The sequence below is a fragment of the Thrips palmi genome, unplaced genomic scaffold, assembly GCF_012932325.1.
Source record: "Thrips palmi isolate BJ-2018 unplaced genomic scaffold, TpBJ-2018v1 HiC_scaffold_8, whole genome shotgun sequence".
NCBI classification, from domain to species: domain Eukaryota; kingdom Metazoa; phylum Arthropoda; class Insecta; order Thysanoptera; family Thripidae; genus Thrips; species Thrips palmi.
The window spans coordinates 6,797,457-6,816,463 of record NW_023144635.1 but is presented as its reverse complement, the minus strand read 5'-3'; the positions used below and the strand labels follow the sequence as shown (position 1 = coordinate 6,816,463).

The 19,007-nt window shown below is 49.3% G+C and overlaps 2 protein-coding genes across 17 annotated transcripts; one reads left to right on the top strand and one right to left on the bottom strand.

The window, feature by feature from the left end:
- Positions 1 to 3,738: 3,738 nt before the first annotated feature.
- LOC117652951 lies at positions 3,739 to 10,440 on the bottom strand. 9 transcript variants are annotated; one of them, XM_034398189.1, is made up of 4 exons: positions 10,226 to 10,440; positions 10,038 to 10,102; positions 7,610 to 7,795; positions 3,739 to 5,370 (listed from the first exon to the last, which is right to left on the bottom strand). In XM_034398189.1, the coding sequence occupies exons 1-4, from the start codon at positions 10,371 to 10,373 to the stop codon at positions 3,946 to 3,948; spliced, it is 1,824 nt and encodes a 607-aa protein (XP_034254080.1). In that variant the 5' UTR covers positions 10,374 to 10,440; the 3' UTR covers positions 3,739 to 3,945. The 9 variants fall into 9 exon arrangements, with proteins under 9 accessions (XP_034254080.1, XP_034254083.1, XP_034254082.1 ...); XM_034398192.1 differs by having other exon boundaries at positions 3,740 to 5,370; positions 10,038 to 10,143; positions 10,226 to 10,251; XM_034398191.1 differs by lacking the exon at positions 10,038 to 10,102 and having other exon boundaries at positions 3,740 to 5,370; positions 10,226 to 10,350.
- On the top strand, positions 8,870 to 19,007 carry LOC117652957. 8 transcript variants are annotated; one of them, XM_034398207.1, is made up of 4 exons: positions 10,812 to 10,856; positions 13,087 to 13,224; positions 15,991 to 16,173; positions 17,036 to 19,007. In XM_034398207.1, the coding sequence occupies exon 4, from the start codon at positions 17,262 to 17,264 to the stop codon at positions 18,405 to 18,407; it is 1,146 nt and encodes a 381-aa protein (XP_034254098.1). In that variant the 5' UTR covers positions 10,812 to 10,856; positions 13,087 to 13,224; positions 15,991 to 16,173; positions 17,036 to 17,261; the 3' UTR covers positions 18,408 to 19,007. The 8 variants fall into 8 exon arrangements, with proteins under 8 accessions (XP_034254102.1, XP_034254104.1, XP_034254103.1 ...); XM_034398211.1 differs by lacking the exons at positions 10,812 to 10,856; positions 13,087 to 13,224 and adding an exon at positions 8,870 to 8,890; XM_034398213.1 differs by lacking the exons at positions 10,812 to 10,856; positions 13,087 to 13,224 and adding an exon at positions 10,044 to 10,209.

The window sequence follows — 19,007 nt, the reverse complement described above, 5'->3', positions numbered from 1 at the left end:
GCTTTTAACTTCTCTTTTTTCTTACTAGAATTATTACCAGGGTAAGGCTTGATTGTGTTGTGATCTCATATTGTCGGAAAGAAGTCACTTTCCTTTCATTGTACATCCTCTTGTGATTTCCCTGTCAAAGATCGACTGTGTTCTCGTTCTTTGTAGTTATGATCAAAAAACAATTGTAAATTACTCTGACACTTGATGCTGTGAGATGCGCCCCACAGGTTCATTACGAAACAAAGTTCACTTCAGTATTGATACATTGTGCGGCAGAGTTGTTGCCCGTCTGATTTCCTTTGTCACATTGCATTTTGTTTGTTATGGTGAACTTACCTACAAAAGGTTGCAACCAAGACTTTCTATTTAAGGAAGCCAAAGGCCTCTTTTTATGAGTGAAATAAATGTAGCACACGTCCGTGTGTTAATGACCTAATTTCCATAAAATCGTTTTCCTTTTTTCTCCCTCATTGCCTGATGACAAAACAGCTGACAAAAACACAATGGGTTGGGTGGGGTGGGTCGCACCTTGGGAGAAGGGCGCCGTTCTCCCTGGGGGGCTTTGGTGCATCGCGGGAATTTTGCCGAATTTCCGAATCTCGAGTTGCCTTTTTTTAAAGCCAGAATGTGTCCAATGTCATATCACCGCGGTATGGGCCAAAGGACCGGTGGAGGCGGCTAATCTCTTAACGCGTTTTTACCTGCAGAGTCGCTACTGGGATCACACGTTCTGTTTGAGTCCCATTTAGCGGACTCGGGAGCCCAAAATGGGTCGAGTTTTGCCGCCTCTGTCGTCGGTCTTCTGGCCCACTATGCAGCGCGTGTCGAAGGGGTGGTCTACCTTCACGGCGCTGCGCTCTGAATAAGGATCTGAACAAAGGTGTTGTGAAGGTAAGCCACCCTTCGACTCTTTGTTGCACTAAATCTATTTTAAGGGGGCACACCAGTGAAAATCGTCGAATTTCGGCCTCCTTTTTTATTTTATCTTATTTTTCTGCTATTCATTCCGAGTCAAACGCCGCAAACCCCACCTCAAAATTCCAATTACTTTGGCTTGGGAACATTTTTGAAGTTCCTAAAAAGGTAACTATTTTTGCATGTTTTACCTCAATTGTTAACGTTCAGGTGTTTCACTCTAAGTCCAATGACAAAACCCTCGAACCATCGAAATGCAGTTGGAAAAAGGAATATTTTGGCGCAAACCGAGCTCAAATATGTCATAAATTGCGTCCGTAATGAGGAATAATGCATGTAAACCGTGGTTTCACTTCAAACGTCGTTTTCTCGAAACACCATTTATGGACCTGGTGCCCACGATTGCGGGGGCAGAAATTGAGATAATTGAGTGCGGTTTGCGGCAAAATGTTCCTTAAACTTGCCGCTATCGTGTGAACCTCGGATATGGTCGTAGCATGTACAGGGCCTGAGCCACAGACACGGAAACGTGAAAAATATGGTCAAAAAATTAGTTTCTTTTTTTGCTTCTCAAAAAGACATATTTAGGATTGTGTTTCCGACATGTCCGTGGTTCACACGATAGCCACATGTGTCCTGATGAGAAATTTTGAAACCCCATGTTTCTGGCTCAATCGAGGGCTTCACAAAGTTGGGCAAAGTGGAGCCGTGTCACCGAAAAATGAACGCCCATCCCCCTTTCCCGTCGCCGCCCCTGGCTGCCGTTTACTTTTTTGGCCCGTCCCGTTTATTTTTTGTAAAATAACAGGAAAAGTAGCGATATACATCGGCAACTTTGGCCCGTCCCGTACATTGACAAATGTGTGAATTTCGCCTTTGTTTAACCCTGACGGGTTTGAACCTGAGTCTGTGGTCAAAGTAGATGTTATTTTCGTCATCGGTGCCCTCAAAAACATAAGAATCAATGCAACTCGAATAAAAACAATGTTCAAAGTATACCCCACTGGGATTTGAACCCGGGTCCAAACTTCTCAGATTCGCTTGAAACTGGCACCGTTGGTTTTGTCTCGTCGCCCCGATTCCAAAAATACTCCTACATACCTAGCTAGCTGTGTCCGTTGCCGAAATCCTCCTCGACCCCATGTAGACCATGATACACCTGCAGCAGCGCCCCCGGGGCTCGGATCGGATTTGCTGCCACCGGGCGGTTCTTAGGGTCACCCAAGGAGGCTGCCTACCAAATTTGGTCAAGATCGGACCACGGGAAGTCCTCGGACGAACGAACGGACGAACGAACGAACGAACGAACGAACGAACGGACGCACAGCATGCATCATGCTATATGCCCGTCCCTCCGTCATTTTTTTTTACAAAACATAAACGGGACGGGCCAAAAAATGACGGAGGGACGGGCATATAGTATGATCCCTGCTGTGCGTGCGTCCGTCCGTCCGTCCGTCCGTCCGAGGACTTCCCGTGGTCCGATCTTGACCAAATTTGGTATGCAGCCTCCTTGGGTGACCCTAAGAACCGCCCGGTGGCAGCAAATCCGATCCGAGCCCCGGGGGCGCTGCTGCAGGTGCATCATGGTCTGCATGGGGTCGAGGAGGATTTCGGCAACGGATACAGCTAGGAGGTCATGTAGGGGTATTTTTGGAATCGGGGCGACGAAACAAAACCAACGATGCCAGTTTCAAGCGAATCGGAGAAGTTTGGACCCGGGTTCAAATCCCAGTAGGGTATATTTTGGACATTCTTTTTATTCAAATTTTTGCATTGTTTCTGATGTTTTTGAGGGCGCTGATGACGGAAATAACATTTATTTTGATCCCAGCCTCAGGTTCAAATCCCGTCAGGGTTAAACATAGGCGAAATTTGCACATTCGCTGATAAACGGGACGGGCCAAAGTTGCCGATGTATATCGCTACTTTTCCTGTTATTGGTTATTTTATAGTTCAGAATAAAATTTCAACCCATTACCTTCGTTACTTTACTCAGAATAACGGTTTTACGAAGCCTCTGCATTTTCACTGTTGTGCCCCCTTAAAATATCACGATTCTAGCTGCAATCGTAAGATTTTAAGCATGACGGTTTTCGGTCAGCAAAACACGGAATTGCGATGGTTGTAGATTCACCTTTACAGTGCTGCATGCGTTGCTGGTGTTGGCCTCGGCAGCCACAGGGTGGAAGGCCTCGTCACATTGCCACTCTGAATCAAAATTTTTCGCCTATAGGCGGGTTACCCTGTGTACCCTTCAAAACTTAGGGTTGATCTTTCTCCTCCTTCATTTGAGGGCGCCAGGGGCATTCTCGAGTGGCGTGACGCTTGGATCAGAGCACCGCGTCGTTGGAGCGTAAAGGCACACAGGGGGTGGGGGTGGTTATTGACGGTGGCGCTGCGTGCGCGTCATACTCGAACCGTTTTCTTTGACTCTGGCGCCATTACTGCCCCTCTGCCGCTACACCTGCAACCCCCGGTCCGCGGTTTCGGGTACGTGTGGACAATCCTTGGGACCCCCGAGCGTCGTCTCACGAAGAACGGCGGCAGACGAATTCGAATTTGGCCCGGGAAACTAAGAGTGGTGCTTCAATTTTGTCCATCAGTGTCTACTGAGTGACCCAACCATTGCGCCAGTGCCTACACCAGCGGTGGGTGGTCGAAACCGACGAGGTATTGCACTCGCGTAATGGTTGGGTCACTCTGTACAGCGCTTCCTTTCGACTCTATTCGACCAAACACTCAGGAATTAGACAGATAGATGCCAAGGGAACAAAAAGCAAACACGTTTAGGGTTAAATTTTAGCTTTGTAAATCTATATTTCACAGCTTTTGACAGATAAGCAATTGAGTCCTTTCCACATAACAAACATTAAATTTTAACGAATTGGTCTTTCCTATAGATTGATTTGAACATGTTCTTACGCTTCCACAACACTTACATTCCATAGAGGACCTTCACGATGATATTACGTAGAACAATTCTTGCACTCAAGATGAAAATGCTAGCGCGCTATAAACGAGCAAAGAAGAATCGCATCACACTTTCATCCACGTCTCGCATGGAGACCCCCAGCTCAATCCATCCACTGCCTCCTTGCCGGGCGCTTCGTGCGTGTAGAAGCCCACCAGAAACTCGCCAGTTGGCCATGGCACGCCGTGGCAGCCCTTGGCGCAGTGCTCGCACCGCCGCTGCTCCCCGCACAAACGGTTTCTCACGACCAGGAGGAAGTGCGTGTAGCTGGCGAGGACGCGGCACACGTCCGGCTCGTGCATGGAGGCGTGCGCGCACACGGCCTCGTACGTCCATTCGGGAATGCTGAGGCCGCGAAGACGAGGCAAACTGCCGGGGTTGATGGCGGCTTGGACGCGCCGGAACACACTGCGGGGCAGGACGAGCCACTCCAGGGCGGGCAGTCCGGGCAGAGCCGAGGCCAGCTCCATCTCGAGGCGGTCGTCGAGTTCAGTGAAGAAAGAGAAGCCCAGCTTCCGCAGCGCGTCGCGGCCCGAGGACGCCAGCGCCGTCAGCAGCCCCTGCTCCACGGGAACGGAGCTCAGGCTGTAGCCATCAAGCTGCAGCTCCTCGAGGTGCGTGGCGGCGCGCAGGAAGGCCGCCGCGGCCTGGAACGAAGCCTCGTCGTGGCACTCCTTCACGGTCAGGTTGAGGGAGCGCAGCGACGCGCACTTCGCCACCAGCGGCAGGTCCTCCATCACGGGGCAGTCCAAGTGCCGCAGCCCGGGGATGGCGGCCAGCAGCGGCGCCACGCCATGGCAGTCCCACCTCAGCATCACGGCCTGCAGCGTGGCGGCGTGCGAGCGCAGCACGCAGTGCACGAAGCGGGGGTCCACGTTCGTGAGGGCCACCTCCTTGATGGACGCCGGGATCAGCGGCGCGGGCTCAGACCCCTTGGGCCACTCCACCTTCCGGTCTACCCACACGACCAACCGGGTCAGGCCCTGGGTAGAGAAGGCCTCCGCCAGCAGGTCCGCGAGGGCGTCGATGGCTATGAGGCTGTCCACGGACACGTTTAGAGTCCTGAGCGTCCCCAGCGCCGCCTGGTTGCGGATCACGAGTTTGGCCGCTTCCATCCGCGCGGGGTCGTTGCCCACCACAAGGATCAACTCGGCCGCCGCGCATCTGGTCGTGGCGGCCAGCGTGCCGAGCGCGTCGCTGTGGGCTGCAAACCACATGGACAGGCTGGAGGCACACGGCGCCACGCGCAGGACGGCGGCTTCGAGACTTCTCGTGGGGAGGTCGCGTGGCCCGAAGTCAAAGCAGTCGGAGCCGTCAAAGCTGCGTGGCCGCCGTCGCCCGAAGTTAAAGCTGCGTCGCCGCCACAGCTCCGGCCGAAGAGCGACGTCCCGCAAGCGATGACACACCGCCCGGCAGGACAGCAGGTCTGGCGTGCTCAGGTACTCCAGCACGCTCAGCAGGTCGTCGTCCGGCAGCGACAGCAGCGACGTCTGCGCAGAGTTAGAAGGGAGAGGTACAAAAAACGTTGACGCTAACATGAAAGCAGATGATACTAGAGAACGTTTACTTAAATTTACGGTGGTATAAATTTGCCACGATTAATACTGGTAAGATATCACTTGATTAAAAAGAGAAATCACTCGAAGCTCTTTCGGTGACATATTTCTTACGCATGCACTCAAGACTCCTTGCGGACACCAATACGAACGCAATACGGACGGTTTTGTGCAAACGTAAGGTGCGGACGTAAAACTCTTTCTAATACGGATGAAATCATGCGTATTACAAGCAAAATATATCCGTTATTACGATTGCACAAAAAAGTCCGTAATACAGATAGATGTATCCGTAAGAAGTTCAGTGTGTGTGTTTATATCGGTTTATATGCCCTACCCAAAAAACACCAACGTGGCTTCTAGGCTCGGCGTATTTACATTGTGAAAATTGATGACAAGGTGGAAGGTTTACGCCCTTTTTCTGCGTACGGCTTGAATTTGGCTTGAAATGTTGTTTAACTTGGGTCAAACCCAAAAGGGATCCGAGAATAAGAATGCAAGGCCCTGGAAACCAGACTGTGTGCCGGGGCTACATTGCGCGCAGTTAGCATACAGAAGAAGCGCGAGCGCGAGACATTTAAATACAGAGCAATCAATGGTTTCGGCAGACGACTTTGCACTGCACACTATATGTTATATACAATTTTGTACGAAACATCAGTTGTTTGAGCCCACGAACTTTTCATACAATTTTAATACGAAAAGCTGAAAATTTTTCACAATTTTCAGCGACATTGCGTACACATTTGTACGAAAAGTCCGTGCACAAAATTGAGGGGTGAATCACTCAGCGTTCTGGTGTACACATGAGTATATGAGTACGGGTGAGTACACCTTAGTTTACTCATAAATTTTACAATTTGAAACGTTTTAAGGCTTTATTTAGCGTTTTTAACGGCTTTCAACGTTAAGTCGGTTGAAAAACTACACGCTAAAGTCCTTACGGATACCGTGTTTGTAAATTACGGATAGTTTTGTGCAGCCATATTACGGATCGAATTTTATTTGTAATACGGATGTTTTTGTCCGTAATACAAAGATTTGGGAATCCGTACGTTACAACGAAATAATCTGTAAATTACGGACATCAAAACCTTTGTGTTACGGACAAAAATATCCGTATTACAAACAAAATTCGATCCGTAATACGGCTGCACAAAACTATCCGTAACCTACAAACACGCTATCCGTAAGGAGTTTACTGTGTAGAGAATTTCGCCCTTTATAAACTTGTGAGTACACTGAGTACGGGCAATTTTGATCACATGAGTACACTAGTGATTCACCCCTCGCACAAAATACTGTGATGTCTCGTCCAAATTGGTACGAAAACATTTAGTGTGTGGGATACATGCCACACTAGTGTTCTGCATTGGGCGGTCCGTGTCGTTCCGCGCGGACCGATGGCGCTGCCGTCGCTCGGACCGGACCGCCCGGCCCGAGCTTGCCGTCGGTCCGGGCGCTCCGTGGACCGCCCGACCCCGTCGGTCGCTCGGGTACCCGGCAGACCGATAGCCGCCGGAGCCAACTTTTGCCTCCTAGAGGGCAGCACCTGTCGGGACAGTTCGCGCTGTCCTAGGGCGAGGGGTGAGGAGGTGTATTCATGCCTGCTTCCAAAAACTTGGGAGTGCTTCCGGAGGCAGCCGGTGGCGAACCCAGGCGTTCACAGCGCTGCAGTCGCTCCGTGGGCAACGAAATTGGCCGGACCGGCCGGACCGCCCAATGCAGAACACTATGCCACACACTGTATAGTCGGACTTCCGGTCCCGCACGGCTACTGCAGCTGTCTGTCTCGACTTGCCCAGCAGCTTAGCGTGTCTCCAGACCTACAGGCGATTTAAAAATCGTAAGTCCGAAATGACCCAGCGACTCAGCCTCTCTTGATTTTCAGTTAGTACACAGCAAAAGCTTCATAATACGAAGAAAACGAAGGCATTGTAAATTCCGCGACGAAGCAAAATACTTCGTGTAATATGAAGTATTTCTTCAAAACAAAAGGCATTTCTCCAATGCCTTGGTTCTCTTCGCAGGTGCAAAGCAAACGATTGGTAGACTTTGCTGAATTGAACTGAGAGCTTGCAAAGTGCAGGGTCCGGTTTAGTCCATCCGCAAAGCATGAAACGATTCACGAACTTCATGCGGACAACGGACCCGGCGGCTGAAGTGGACTTACCTCTTCGTTCGGTCCCTGCGACGGGACTTCTTCCTTCGCCATGGTTTGGCCGTCCGCAGCAGCTTTTGGAGACTTCCGCAAGGACTCCATGACCGTCAGGTTCCGACAGTGGTCGAGGATGAAGTCTCCCTCGAGAAGCGCTTTAAGTCTTGAGTGCGGCCCACGCAGGATGAAGCGGTGTCGAGACTGTAAAAGTGCCAGTAAAGGGGCGTAAATTAAAGGGAAAAGGGGGGGGGGAATCCAAGCCAGCGTAATGATCTGCAGGACACTTGAAACATAAGATCTCATCTCAGAAATGGAAAGCATATCTCACAAATTCCATCCGTTACACGAGTGTAGGCGGACATGAATAAATATTCCGTGACGTTACGCTGCGTGAGGGGAAGGGGACCCGGGCCAGCGTAGCCACGTTCTATGGTGAGACTAAAGGAGCGAAAAGTGTCCAACAGTGCGTGACGTAATGAATGGATGGACTCTAATGCAAGCGCGGGTCCAGAAACGAGGGGCTAAGAGGACAAAAGGGTACCTCTATGAATCTTGAAACGGAAGAACAAAAAAAAGCCCTAAAAAGGGCTTCTGCGTATGCGTACCGGGCGGTGGGGGAACGCGTCTAGGCATGCAGAAGCTGTTCTCAGGGCTCACTTTTGTTTTCTTCTAACGTTTCTAGATTCATTGGACTACCCTATCCGCCCCGAATAGAGTACTTTCGTGGATCCTGAACCGGAAAGCAAGCAGACGCCATATTGGCCGGAACCTAACCTCTCTTGGGATCTCCACATGGAACCAGGCTGTACAACTATTGCCCGAGGAACACAAATGCTCTGCAAATAAGTATCAAACGACCATTACGTGGAAGTGTGGCCGATACATTTGACTATCGTCCCTTTCCCATGTCAAGTTCTGATCTACTTCCGCCAACATGGCGTCTGTTTGCTTTCGGTTCAGGATCTACGAAAGACCCTAGAATAGGGTACTTTCGTAGAATCCTGAACCGGAAGCAAGCAGACCAGCAGACGCCATATTGGCCGGAAACTAACCTCTCTTCGGATCCAAAACTATAGCCGAGCTGTATAAATATTGCTCGCGAAACACACATGCACTGCAAACAAGTATCAAACAACTGTTTATATTCAAGTGTGGCCGATACGTTTGACGTACGTCTCTTTCCCATGTCAAGTTTGGATCTACTTCCGCCAACATGGCGTCTGTGTGCTTCCGGTTCAGGGATCTACGAAAGTACCAGAAAGCTGTCTTCAACACCGTGACGCAAGACCACAGACAGTCAGTTAATTTTCTTTTTCTCCGTACCCTCCACACGCTTAAGTCCTTACGGATAGCGTGTTTGTTTTGTGATGGTTTTGTGCAGCCATATTACGGATCGAATTTTGTTTGTAATACGGATGTTTTTGTCCGTAATACAAAGATTTGGGAATCCGTATGTTACAACGAAATTATTTGTAAAATACGGACATCCAAACCTTTATATTACGGACAAAAACATCCGTATTACAAACAAAATTCGATCCGTAATATGGCTGCACAAAACTATCCGTAACCTACAAACACGCTATCCGTAAGGACTTTACTGTGCACCCAACAATAGGGTACTTTCGTAGATCCTGAACCGGAAGCAAGCAGACGCCATATTGGCCGGAAGCTAACCTCTCTCCGGACCTAAAGCTATAGCGGAGCTGTACAAATGTTGCTCGCGGGATACACATGCACTGCAAATAAGTATAAAACGACTGTTAATGTTCAAGAGTGGCCGATACGTTTGACTGTCGTCTCGTTCCTGTGTCAAGTTGATCTACTTCCGCCAACATGGCGTCTGTGTGCTTCCGGTTCAGGGATCTACGAAAGTACCCTATTTCCACAGACTCGTACTAGTTGGCTGAGCGGTAGCGAAGCCTGTTACTCCAGTGGGGTTATAAAACTTTTGCTGTCTGTGTGTGTCTGTGCGCACTACTCCTCCTGAACGGCTTGACCGATCTGGCTGCGATTTTGCAAGGTCATTAGGTATGTCCTTGGCTCGCCACACACCAAAATTCAGCTTTCAACCTCAATCCATTCGGTCATAGTAGCCAAAAAACACTTAAAAAACGTCAGAATAAAACAACTTTTTAGATACTTTCAACTTTTTGAAAAGTTCCATATAGTTTCCTATGTTTTGAAGGGTGCTGATGACAAAAATAGAACCCATACTGACCCCTGACCTAAAGGTAAATCCCTTAAGTGAAGATTTTGGTCACCAAATTCTAATTTTTGTGGGGATTACGTTTAATTCTACGGTCCGACTAGAAAAGCAAGCCTGCCGAAGGCAGGCTAGCGCCGCAGGCCAAGGTCGGTGTACACGCCAGGCGTGGATTGTCGAAACTGGCGCAGCATCGCGAAGCCTGTTACGTCAAGACACGGTCTGGCGTACACCTACCTTGTATATTCCGTAGGACTCGAAAGTATCCTCCGCATCCGTAGCAAAGAAATAAGGTGTAAACCCTACAGAGAACGTTAGCAAAGGGCATGGAAAACGTGAGGATCTGGGCACGGAGAATCATCAAAAGTTCATTTCTCAATTCCCCGTAACATTTTATACCACGACGAAGGTAGGCAAAACCTTACACAGAGCTGTGCAGAGCTGCACGAACACGAGCTGTTGTGAGGCGTTGCTGGCTGCTGCCGACGCCGACTGCTGACGGACTCGACGCGGCGACGGCGACTCAGCTGGGCCAGGGGTGGGGGGTGGCCGGGCTCGCAATCCGACTCCCATGGCGGAGGTGGAGGCTTTAGCGAGCTGCTGCTGCTCAGAGGCGGAAGCAAGTAGAACTGAAACGGCTGTCGGAATTGACCCACCAGCTGAACCTATCTTGATTCGAGGGAACGTTCCTCCAATGCAGAGGAACCAACGCGGGGAAAAGTTGGGTAAGAGTGGCAGGACCTACGAGGACCTAAGATAACCTAAGAGTGAGTGCGAGTGCGAAGGTGTCCACGGTGCCTACTAAACCCGTGTTGGTTCGCCTGTACACTTCTTCAGTCTTCGTCGGCGAAGGTCAAAAGCATTCGAAGAGGCAGGAACCAGCGGTGCGCCACGTTACGGCTGTTGGACCAGCGGGGAAGCTAAGCCGAGCTGAAGTTGGGTCGGTAAGCGTTGCTATGGAGTGGAGTGGAGGTTCAAGCCAGTGGCCGCTGGCTGGCGCGCAGCTGCTTTCTGCGTTTGATTACCGTGAATTTTCACTGCACACTAAATTACTATGTATGTTTTTCTGCGCGCCAATGCACGAAATTAAACATGCACTTCGTAACGCACGAATTGGTGCGCGACAATGCACGATTTTCTGCATACTTGCGCACGAAATCTTGCATTGTCGCGCACAAATTCGTGCGTTACGAAGTGCCGTCAACGGGGGTAACTTGGGACACCGGGAGTAACTTGGGACAGTCTGCCCTGCACAGCTTGTTGGTGCTGCCATTCCGCGACGGCGGTTCCTAGCGTCAAAACCGCGGCAGGGTTTTCTTTCAGAGGCCTCAGGGCACGCGCGGAAAGGTAGAAAAGGTGCATAACATAACAATTAGTATTTGAGAAACGGGGAACTACATAATAGGGTTTTTGACAAAATTTGTCAAACATTGACAAGTTGACCCTAGTGCAAGGAGTGATATGCAGATTTGGCCGATTAGTCTCTCTGGGTTGTTAGATCATACACAGACAATAAAGTTCGCAAAAGGGCGTTGATTATAGTTTTCCCATCTTCGGTCCAGACTTCATTTTCTCAAAAATCGAAATTTTACGGGGTAACTTGGGACAGTCTTTTCCTCATGTTTCCAGCAGTCGTAGCCTCCTAGGAGTTGACTTACCTGGTCCCTGACTTAACTTAAACTTAGGATTTGACGCTCATGATGGAAAGAGATGCCTTGCTCTGCAGTTTTGTCTTCTGGTAATCCATATTTCTAAATTTTCAGAAAATACCTGGAAAATACCAGTAGAAAAGAGAGTTCCGCGTAGAGCCCTAGATATAGTCCAATATCGGTCCTACAAGAGATCCTAGGCCTGAATTTTTGGTCTATATGTTGTGACTTGAATTTATTAAGTCCATTAACATCAATAGATGCATGGGAACGTAGCTAATTACCTACTGTCCCAAGTTACCCCCGGTCATGGGGTAACTTGGGACACTCTTTCGGGACCGCTTGGAAACGATGTAATCGAGGCAAATGAACCAGACAAGCATGAAATCATGGGAAAAGGGTCAAACTTTAACATAGGTAGGATCCATTGGTCTGGGTTGAGAATCTTGCCTCTGGCGTTCAAAAAACGTGAGAAAGTGTCCCAAGTTACCCCCGTTGACGGTGCATGTTTAATTTCGTGCATTAGCGCGCAGAAAAACCTACATAGTAATTTAGTGTGTGGGTGATTATTGAAATAGTCCATCGCGCTTGGTTTCCGGCCGTTCTAAACCGCATCGGTAGCCGAATTGAGGAAACTGATCAACCTGTAAACTAACCGAAACCAGCACCCTAAATGCAGCATATCAAATTGTAGAGAGGATTGCGACGCGCTAGTTACGTTGTGACCGTTACGCAGGTCTAGGTCGTGATTCGTCGACTTCCGGTTAGCATCGTGATAAATTAATCCACTCGAGTGTGACGTTTCATCAACTTCAGCCGATAGATCTATGCCATTTCTGGATTCCGCTTTTGTTCCTACTTCCGATCCACATCTCCATTGAAAAAATCAACTTGTAGCACTGTCAGAAAAAAAGTCCGTAAATTTACGGAGAAAGTTACTCTAATTTTGGGAATGGAGCCTCCGTAAATTTTCCATATTTTTACGGACATTTTCCGTATTTTTACGGAGATGAACCGTATTTTTGCAGAAATGAACGCATTTTAACGGTTTACTTCTCTCCTTTTACCTTCGATGTTAATACAAACAGTGCCCTTTTTATACGAAAGTGATGTTCTCCACAACTGTTTGAAGATCCACTTGACCACATGCCATTTCGATCGGATAAATGGACGGAAACCCGAAGGTGAGGTCGCCTTAGGGAAGGCGCACTCTCGGAACACCTAATCAGTTGGTCACCCGGACCCATCGATAACGTGAATTAGTCTCTTCTTTTTGATAAGTAAGGCTTCCATTTCATTTATATAAATAACTTCCATATTTTTACGGAGAAAATCCATAATTTAAAAAGCGGAGATCTCCGTTAAAAGAAATGGACAGTCTCCGTTAAATTTCCGTATTTTTACGGAGTTTTCTGACAGTGAAGTGGTGCACACTAAATTACTATGTAGGTTTTTCTGCGCGCTAATGCACGAAATTAAACATGCACTTCGTAACGCACGAATTTGTGCGCGACAATGCACGATTTTCAGCATACTTGCGCACGAAATCTTGCATTGTCGCGCACAAATTCGTGCGTTACGAAGTGCATGTTTAATTTCGTGCATTAGCGCGCAGAAAAACCTACATAGTAATTTAGTGTGTGCTGTTGGTGGCGTTGCGCTCCCTGCTGCACCTTGGCCTAGGGAACCTGCACGCTCTGGGTCTTCCCGACCTCGTGTCTCACCCGCGTCACGCTGTGGACTTGGGAACGGAGTGGCAGCCAGCGTATCGTTATGTGAGCACTCACACTAAATTACTATGCAGGTTTTTCTGGGCGTCAATGCATGAAATTAAACATGCACTTCGTAACGCACGAATTTGTGCGCGAAAATGCACGATTTTCTGAATACTTGCGCACGAAATCGTGCATTGTCGCGCACAAATTCGTGCGTTACGAAGTGCATGTTTAATGTCGTGCATTGGCGCGCAGAAAAACCTACACAGTAATTTAGTGTGCATTTTTCAAGAATTAGAAGTTGAAACCGAGTTCAGTTGAGAAGTTTGGTTTGACGCTGGGCAAGGGTCGCGGGGGACGGACCTGCGTAACTCTGCGTAACACGGCCAGTGTAGCACTCTCAGACTCGTATTGACTTTTTATCTCTTGCCTTAAAGGTTTTTGTGCAAACGTAAAATGTACTATTTTCTTTTTAGCTATGCACTATTTTGTTAATTGTATAATGTACTTAGTCCATTAAACTGGACTTTTTGTCATTTGCAATGTACGTTTCAATTTCTACATGATGTATTGACAATTTTTTCTTTATTACGATCAATATTGTGCATTATTAAGAAGAAAATAGTACATTTCGCGTTTGCTCAAAAAACGGAATAAGCAAGAGAGAAAAAAGTCCATATAGGTCTGAGAGTGAGGGGACTAAATAGTGTCCGAACTAAGGTCTTGACCGGAAGTCTGGAGCCACGGCCCAAGAAAACTGCACTCCTTGCAGCGTTCAACATCGATGGTGCCTCTGGGTATCACGCACTTCGCTCCACTTGCGTGCCACCGTGGGTTGTAGTTGGCTCCAGGCACGAGCTCTGTAAGGGAGGGTGGGGCACCATGACCACTGGGACACCATGACCACCCCCTCGCTCTCGGGAACTACTTTGCCGACGGCAACCGGCCGACCGGACTTTCGAGAGAATAGCATTCTAACTATTTTCAGCCAGAGCCCTAGCTTCAAGGGTACAACCCTAGCACCTCGCCAAAATTTTTGTTACAGCGTTTTGGCTAAATTGGGCGTTTTTCAAATCTGGGATATTTTTTCTCACTCTCACATTTGAGGAGATAAGTTCGATGTCTTAGGTTTTTCTCAAAATGTCGGCTCTCCGGCAAAATATCCAACATCACATTTAATTTTAAGTAGCTGTTTGCTTGCTCGGGGAGCCTTACACACTAAACTTGTTACGGATACATCCTATCTGTATTACGGACATTTTTGTGCAATTGCAATTACGGATAGATTTTGCTTGTAATACGGATAAAATCATCCGTATTACAAAGAATTTTACGTCCGTACCATACGGATATTTTCGTCTGTATGTTACGGACACGAAAACCTTTGTATTACGGATAAAATCATCCGTATTACAAGCAAAATCTATCCGTAATTGCAATTGCACAAAAATGTCCGTAATACAGATAGGATGTATCCGTAAGAAGTTTAGTGTGTAGAGTCGTAAACTGCATTGTGGGGAGCCATGACCACTTTTTAGTGGGGCACCATGACCATACATATTTGAGTGTTTTTTCTCATATTTTGGCCTGATAATGATTTATTTTCGTCGAAAACTTGCTTTTTGCTTCTGAAAATGTATAAAGGTTTGAATAATTGCTGCAGAATAGATAGTTTTATCATAAATCGTGAATAACCAAGATGATTAAGAATGGTTCTGAAACTGAGACTTGAAATGGTAGTTTCTCTTGCACTAAATGAGCTCCAAACCGCAAAAGTTGGCCGCGAAGGCGATCCGTGGCTACTTTGCACCAAGATGGCTCTGGCATTTTGAGAAACAGCATTTAATTCACTTGTTTGCAGTGTAGTAACCGCGATAATTTTCTTAAAATTTACCAAATTGAAATCTGCATACGAATTTGGATTCGTCTTAGCAAGACAAACATAAAATGTTAACACATGTCACAGCTTTGGATGTGACATTTGAAAGCCTTAGAGCGTTAACTGTTTTAAACCGTCCATTTTAAGGCATCTAAGAACGTTTGATACTTCGAAGGTTTTTACAGTGTTTTTTAGTCAAGTTGACTGGCCTGATGGTAAGGACAGCGATATAAACAATTTCAATGAGAATACTGGTGGAAAGTACACTTTTTTGGGCCAAAAAATAACTGTGGTCATGGTGCCCCACGGGGTGGTCACACTAAATTACTATGTAGGTTTTTCTGCGCGCTAATGCACGAAATTAAACATGCACTTCGTAACGCACGAATTTGTGCGCGACAATGCACGATTTTCTGCATACTTGCGCACGAAATCTTGCATTGTCGCGCACAAATTCGTGCGTTACGAAGTGCATGTTTAATTTCGTGCATTAGCGCGCCGAAAAACCTACATAGTAATTTAGTGTGGTCATGGTGCCCCATAGGTGGGGCGCCATGACCACTTTGCGTTTTATTTTCCAAAGTGTTCTGTGAGCCTGCCGTGCATTGCAGACAAGTTTCAATCGGTGGAAGAGGTCCTTGGAGGTCCAAAGAATCCCCTCATGCTGGAAACTTAACTTTTCGAATCACACGGTGGAATAGAGGGAGGCACAAAAAAAAAGTGGTCATGGTGCCCCACCCTCCCTTAATCCTCTCATTCATTTTTGCCAAGCTCACGTACGGGTTCTGAAAGTTCTCCGTCGTCCGGCCCAGAGCCCTTTTGAAGCTATAGTGAGCGGCGGAGGAGTCGTCATTTCTCCTTCCGGTGGAGAGGCCCTCTGACCGAAATGCGAGTGCTTGTCTCCGCGGGTTCACGGTCTCTAATGCCACGCTCCCACTGTCCGACAGCCTTGCACTGTTTCGTCCGGCGGGGCCCTCAGACTCGATTCGCTTCCCGAAGAAGACGTCTGCGGCGGCCGTTTCCGTCCGAACGGCCATGGAGTCCGAGGGGAAGCCGTCTGACGCCACGCAAGTCGCTGCCGTGGACAGCCCAGCCATGGCGATGGACGATGAGATGCAGGCAACGTGGAGGTGAGTTCCCTCGAGCTGTCAGGGGAAGTGGTATTTACAACTCTATTGAACGGTATGGTGGTGACTCTTGTGGCAAAAAGTTATGGAGAAATCTGTAAACGGCTTGTGATAATTCTCCGTATCCAGGACATTATATTTTCCGTAGTCTTCTTGGAATCTTCCGGAGGTGGTTATGAGTCACCACCATCACCCTCTAAATGGGTGACGTAACTTCGTTGCCCAATTCTGGGTGACGTAATATTCTTCACCCGAAATTTGGTAACCGTCGTTAGGTCGTCCGCAAATTTGGGTAACGTCGACGACGCCGCGAGGTCCTCGATGGCGTCCTTCCGGGGCCACCACGATGATCGCCACATAGCGTTCAGGCTGCCGTGAGACCCGCACTCTTAAAATCCTACGAAGCATTTGCTTCATAACTACAAAGAAAATGAAGGCATTGTAGAATTGCTTCGTATTATGAAGAAATTTTTCGTATTACGAAGAATTTTTCTTCATAACACGAAGCATTTCTTCGTAGATTTTACAATGCCTTCATTTTCTTCGTATTACGAAGCGACTCTTCGTAGAGTTTTTACTGTGCGGAGGCCTCAACGCCACATAGCGGTCATCGGGGACCTCACGGCGTCGCCGACGACGTTACCCACATTTGGGCGACCTAACGCCGGTCACCAAATTTCGGGTGATAGATAATTCGTCACCCAAAATTGGGCAACGAAGTTCAGTTTGATGGTGGTCATGGTCATGCTTGACACATTCGCTGCGACGGGGTTTTGGGCGGAATAGCCCAGACTGCGATGGTTTAGTTACAGACTCCTAAATTTTCGGTGCTTTCTCCCCCTAAATCTGCGAACGCTCTGCGCAGACGTCGCTGCTGTCGCTGCCGGACGACGACCTGCTGAGCAGGCTGGAGTACCTGAGCACGCCAGACCTGCTGTCCTGCTGGGCGGTGTGTCATCGCTTGCGAGACGTCGCTCTTCGGCCGGAGCTGTGGCGGCGACGCAGCATTGACATCGAGTATACGCGACGCCTCCACCAGAAGCCTCGAAGCCGCCGTCCTGCGCGTGGCGCCGTGTGTCTCCAGCCTGTTCATGTGGTTTGAAGGCGACAGCCACGCGCTCGGCACGCTGGCCGCCACGACCAGATGCGCGGCGGCCGCGCTGATTTTCACCGTGCGCAACGACCCAGCGTGGCTGGAAGCGGCCAAACTCGTGATCCGCAACCAGGCGGCGCTGGGGATTCTGAGGACACTGGAAGTGCGCGTGGTGGGCCACAAATCCAACGACGGCCACGCCGCGGACCTGCTGGCGGAGGTCTCCTCCACCCAGGGTCTGGCCCGGTTATTCGTTGAGGTAGACTGGGAGGTGCAGTGGTCCGTGGGGGCTGAGCCCGCGCCGCTGATCCCGGCGTCCATCAAGGAGGTGACCCTCGAGAACGTGGACCCTCGCTTCGTGCACCGCGTGCTGCGCTCGCACGCCGCCACGCTGCAGGCCGTGCAACTGAGGGGGGACTGCCAGGGCGTGGCGCCGCTGCTGGCCGCCATCCCCGGGCTGCGGCACTTGGACTGCCCCGTGATGGAGGACCTGCCGCTGCTGGCGAAGTGCGCGTCGCTGCGCTCCCTCAAGCTGACCGCCGAGTACCCCGACGAAGCTGCGTTCCAGGCCGCGGCGGCCTTCCTGCGCGCCGCCACGCACCTCGAGGAGCTCGAGCTCCCCTGGTATTATTACTCCGTTCCCGTGGAGCAGGGGCTGCTGACGGCGCTGGCGTCCTCGGGCCGCGCCGCTCTGCGGAAGCTGGGCCTCGCATACTTCACTGGACTCGACGTCCGCCTGGAGACGGAGCTGGCCTCGGCTCTGCCGGGACTGCCCGCCCTGGAGTGGCTCGTCCTGCCCCGCACTGTGTCCCGGCGAGTCCTGGCCGCCATCAACCCCGGCAGTGCGCCTCGTCTTCGCGGCCTCTGCATTCCCGACTGGTCCGAGGCCGGGTGTGTGCACGCCGTCATGCACGAGGCGGACGTGAGTCGCGTCCTGGCCAGCTACAGCCGCTTCTTCCTGGTCGTGGAAAACTTTTGGTGCTGGGAGGAGCAGCGGTGCGAGCACTGCACCAAGGGCTGCCACGGCGTGCCCTGGCCAACGGGCGAGTTAGAGGTGGGCTTCTACACGCACGAAGCGCCCGACAAGGAGGCAGTGGATGCATTGAGTTGGAGGTCTCCATGTAAGGTGTGGATCAAAGCGTGATGCAATGGCACTGTTCTCGTATCTAAGCTCAAGAATTAGTTAATACAGGTGTGGGGAGTTCAACAGCCTTGATATTGCTCACATCAGCTATTGCATAGCTGCCGTGTGCTCTATGACTGACACCTTGCAAGCATACTTGTTTCACCGTTAGATGTTTGTGAAGGAAAGGTTAAAATCCTTGAAACGCGGTACCTGAGAAACTTTTCTTCTTACCGTCCTGTTCGTTGTTCATGAGAGCCTCTTTTAAAAGCTTCGTTTTAGCGCCAACCGTTAGGAACGATATCAATTTCGGCCACCTGGAGGGGTGGTTACGTTGCCTGTGGAAAATGGGAAGTGGAATCGTTGCTTCTCTTATCCTTCCAGCTCGGTCGGTACAGTACAGCGCAAATCATGAATGGAATGGTTGTTGGTTTGGTGCGGTGTGTATCTAAGCCCTTTTCACTTGTGTCCCTATTAATTGACATACACTCCCAGATATCATGTTACTGCGTTCTACATGCAGCGACATGTCACTTTTGTAGAAAATTTTGCAGCAACTGTGGTGTAACTAAAACACGTCAAATCAGCATTCAAGAATTTTGAAAAATTCAAAACTCAAAT

Bases quoted from the DNA above. Each gene is read 5' to 3' on its own strand.
- LOC117652951 (XM_034398189.1), bottom strand. From the start codon at position 10,373: ATGGGAGTCGGATTGCGAGCCCGGCCACCCCCCACCCCTGGCCCAGCT. The intron at 10,103-10,225 runs GTAAGGTTTTGC...CGTTCTCTGTAG, and splicing joins GCAGCTCTGCACAGCTCTGT to GGTTTACACCTTATTTCTTT. The intron at 5,371-7,609 runs GTAAGTCCACTT...AACTCTGCGCAG, and splicing joins CGCAGGGACCGAACGAAGAG to ACGTCGCTGCTGTCGCTGCC.
- LOC117652957 (XM_034398211.1), top strand. From the start codon at position 17,262: ATGTGGTTTGAAGGCGACAGCCACGCGCTCGGCACGCTGGCCGCCACG.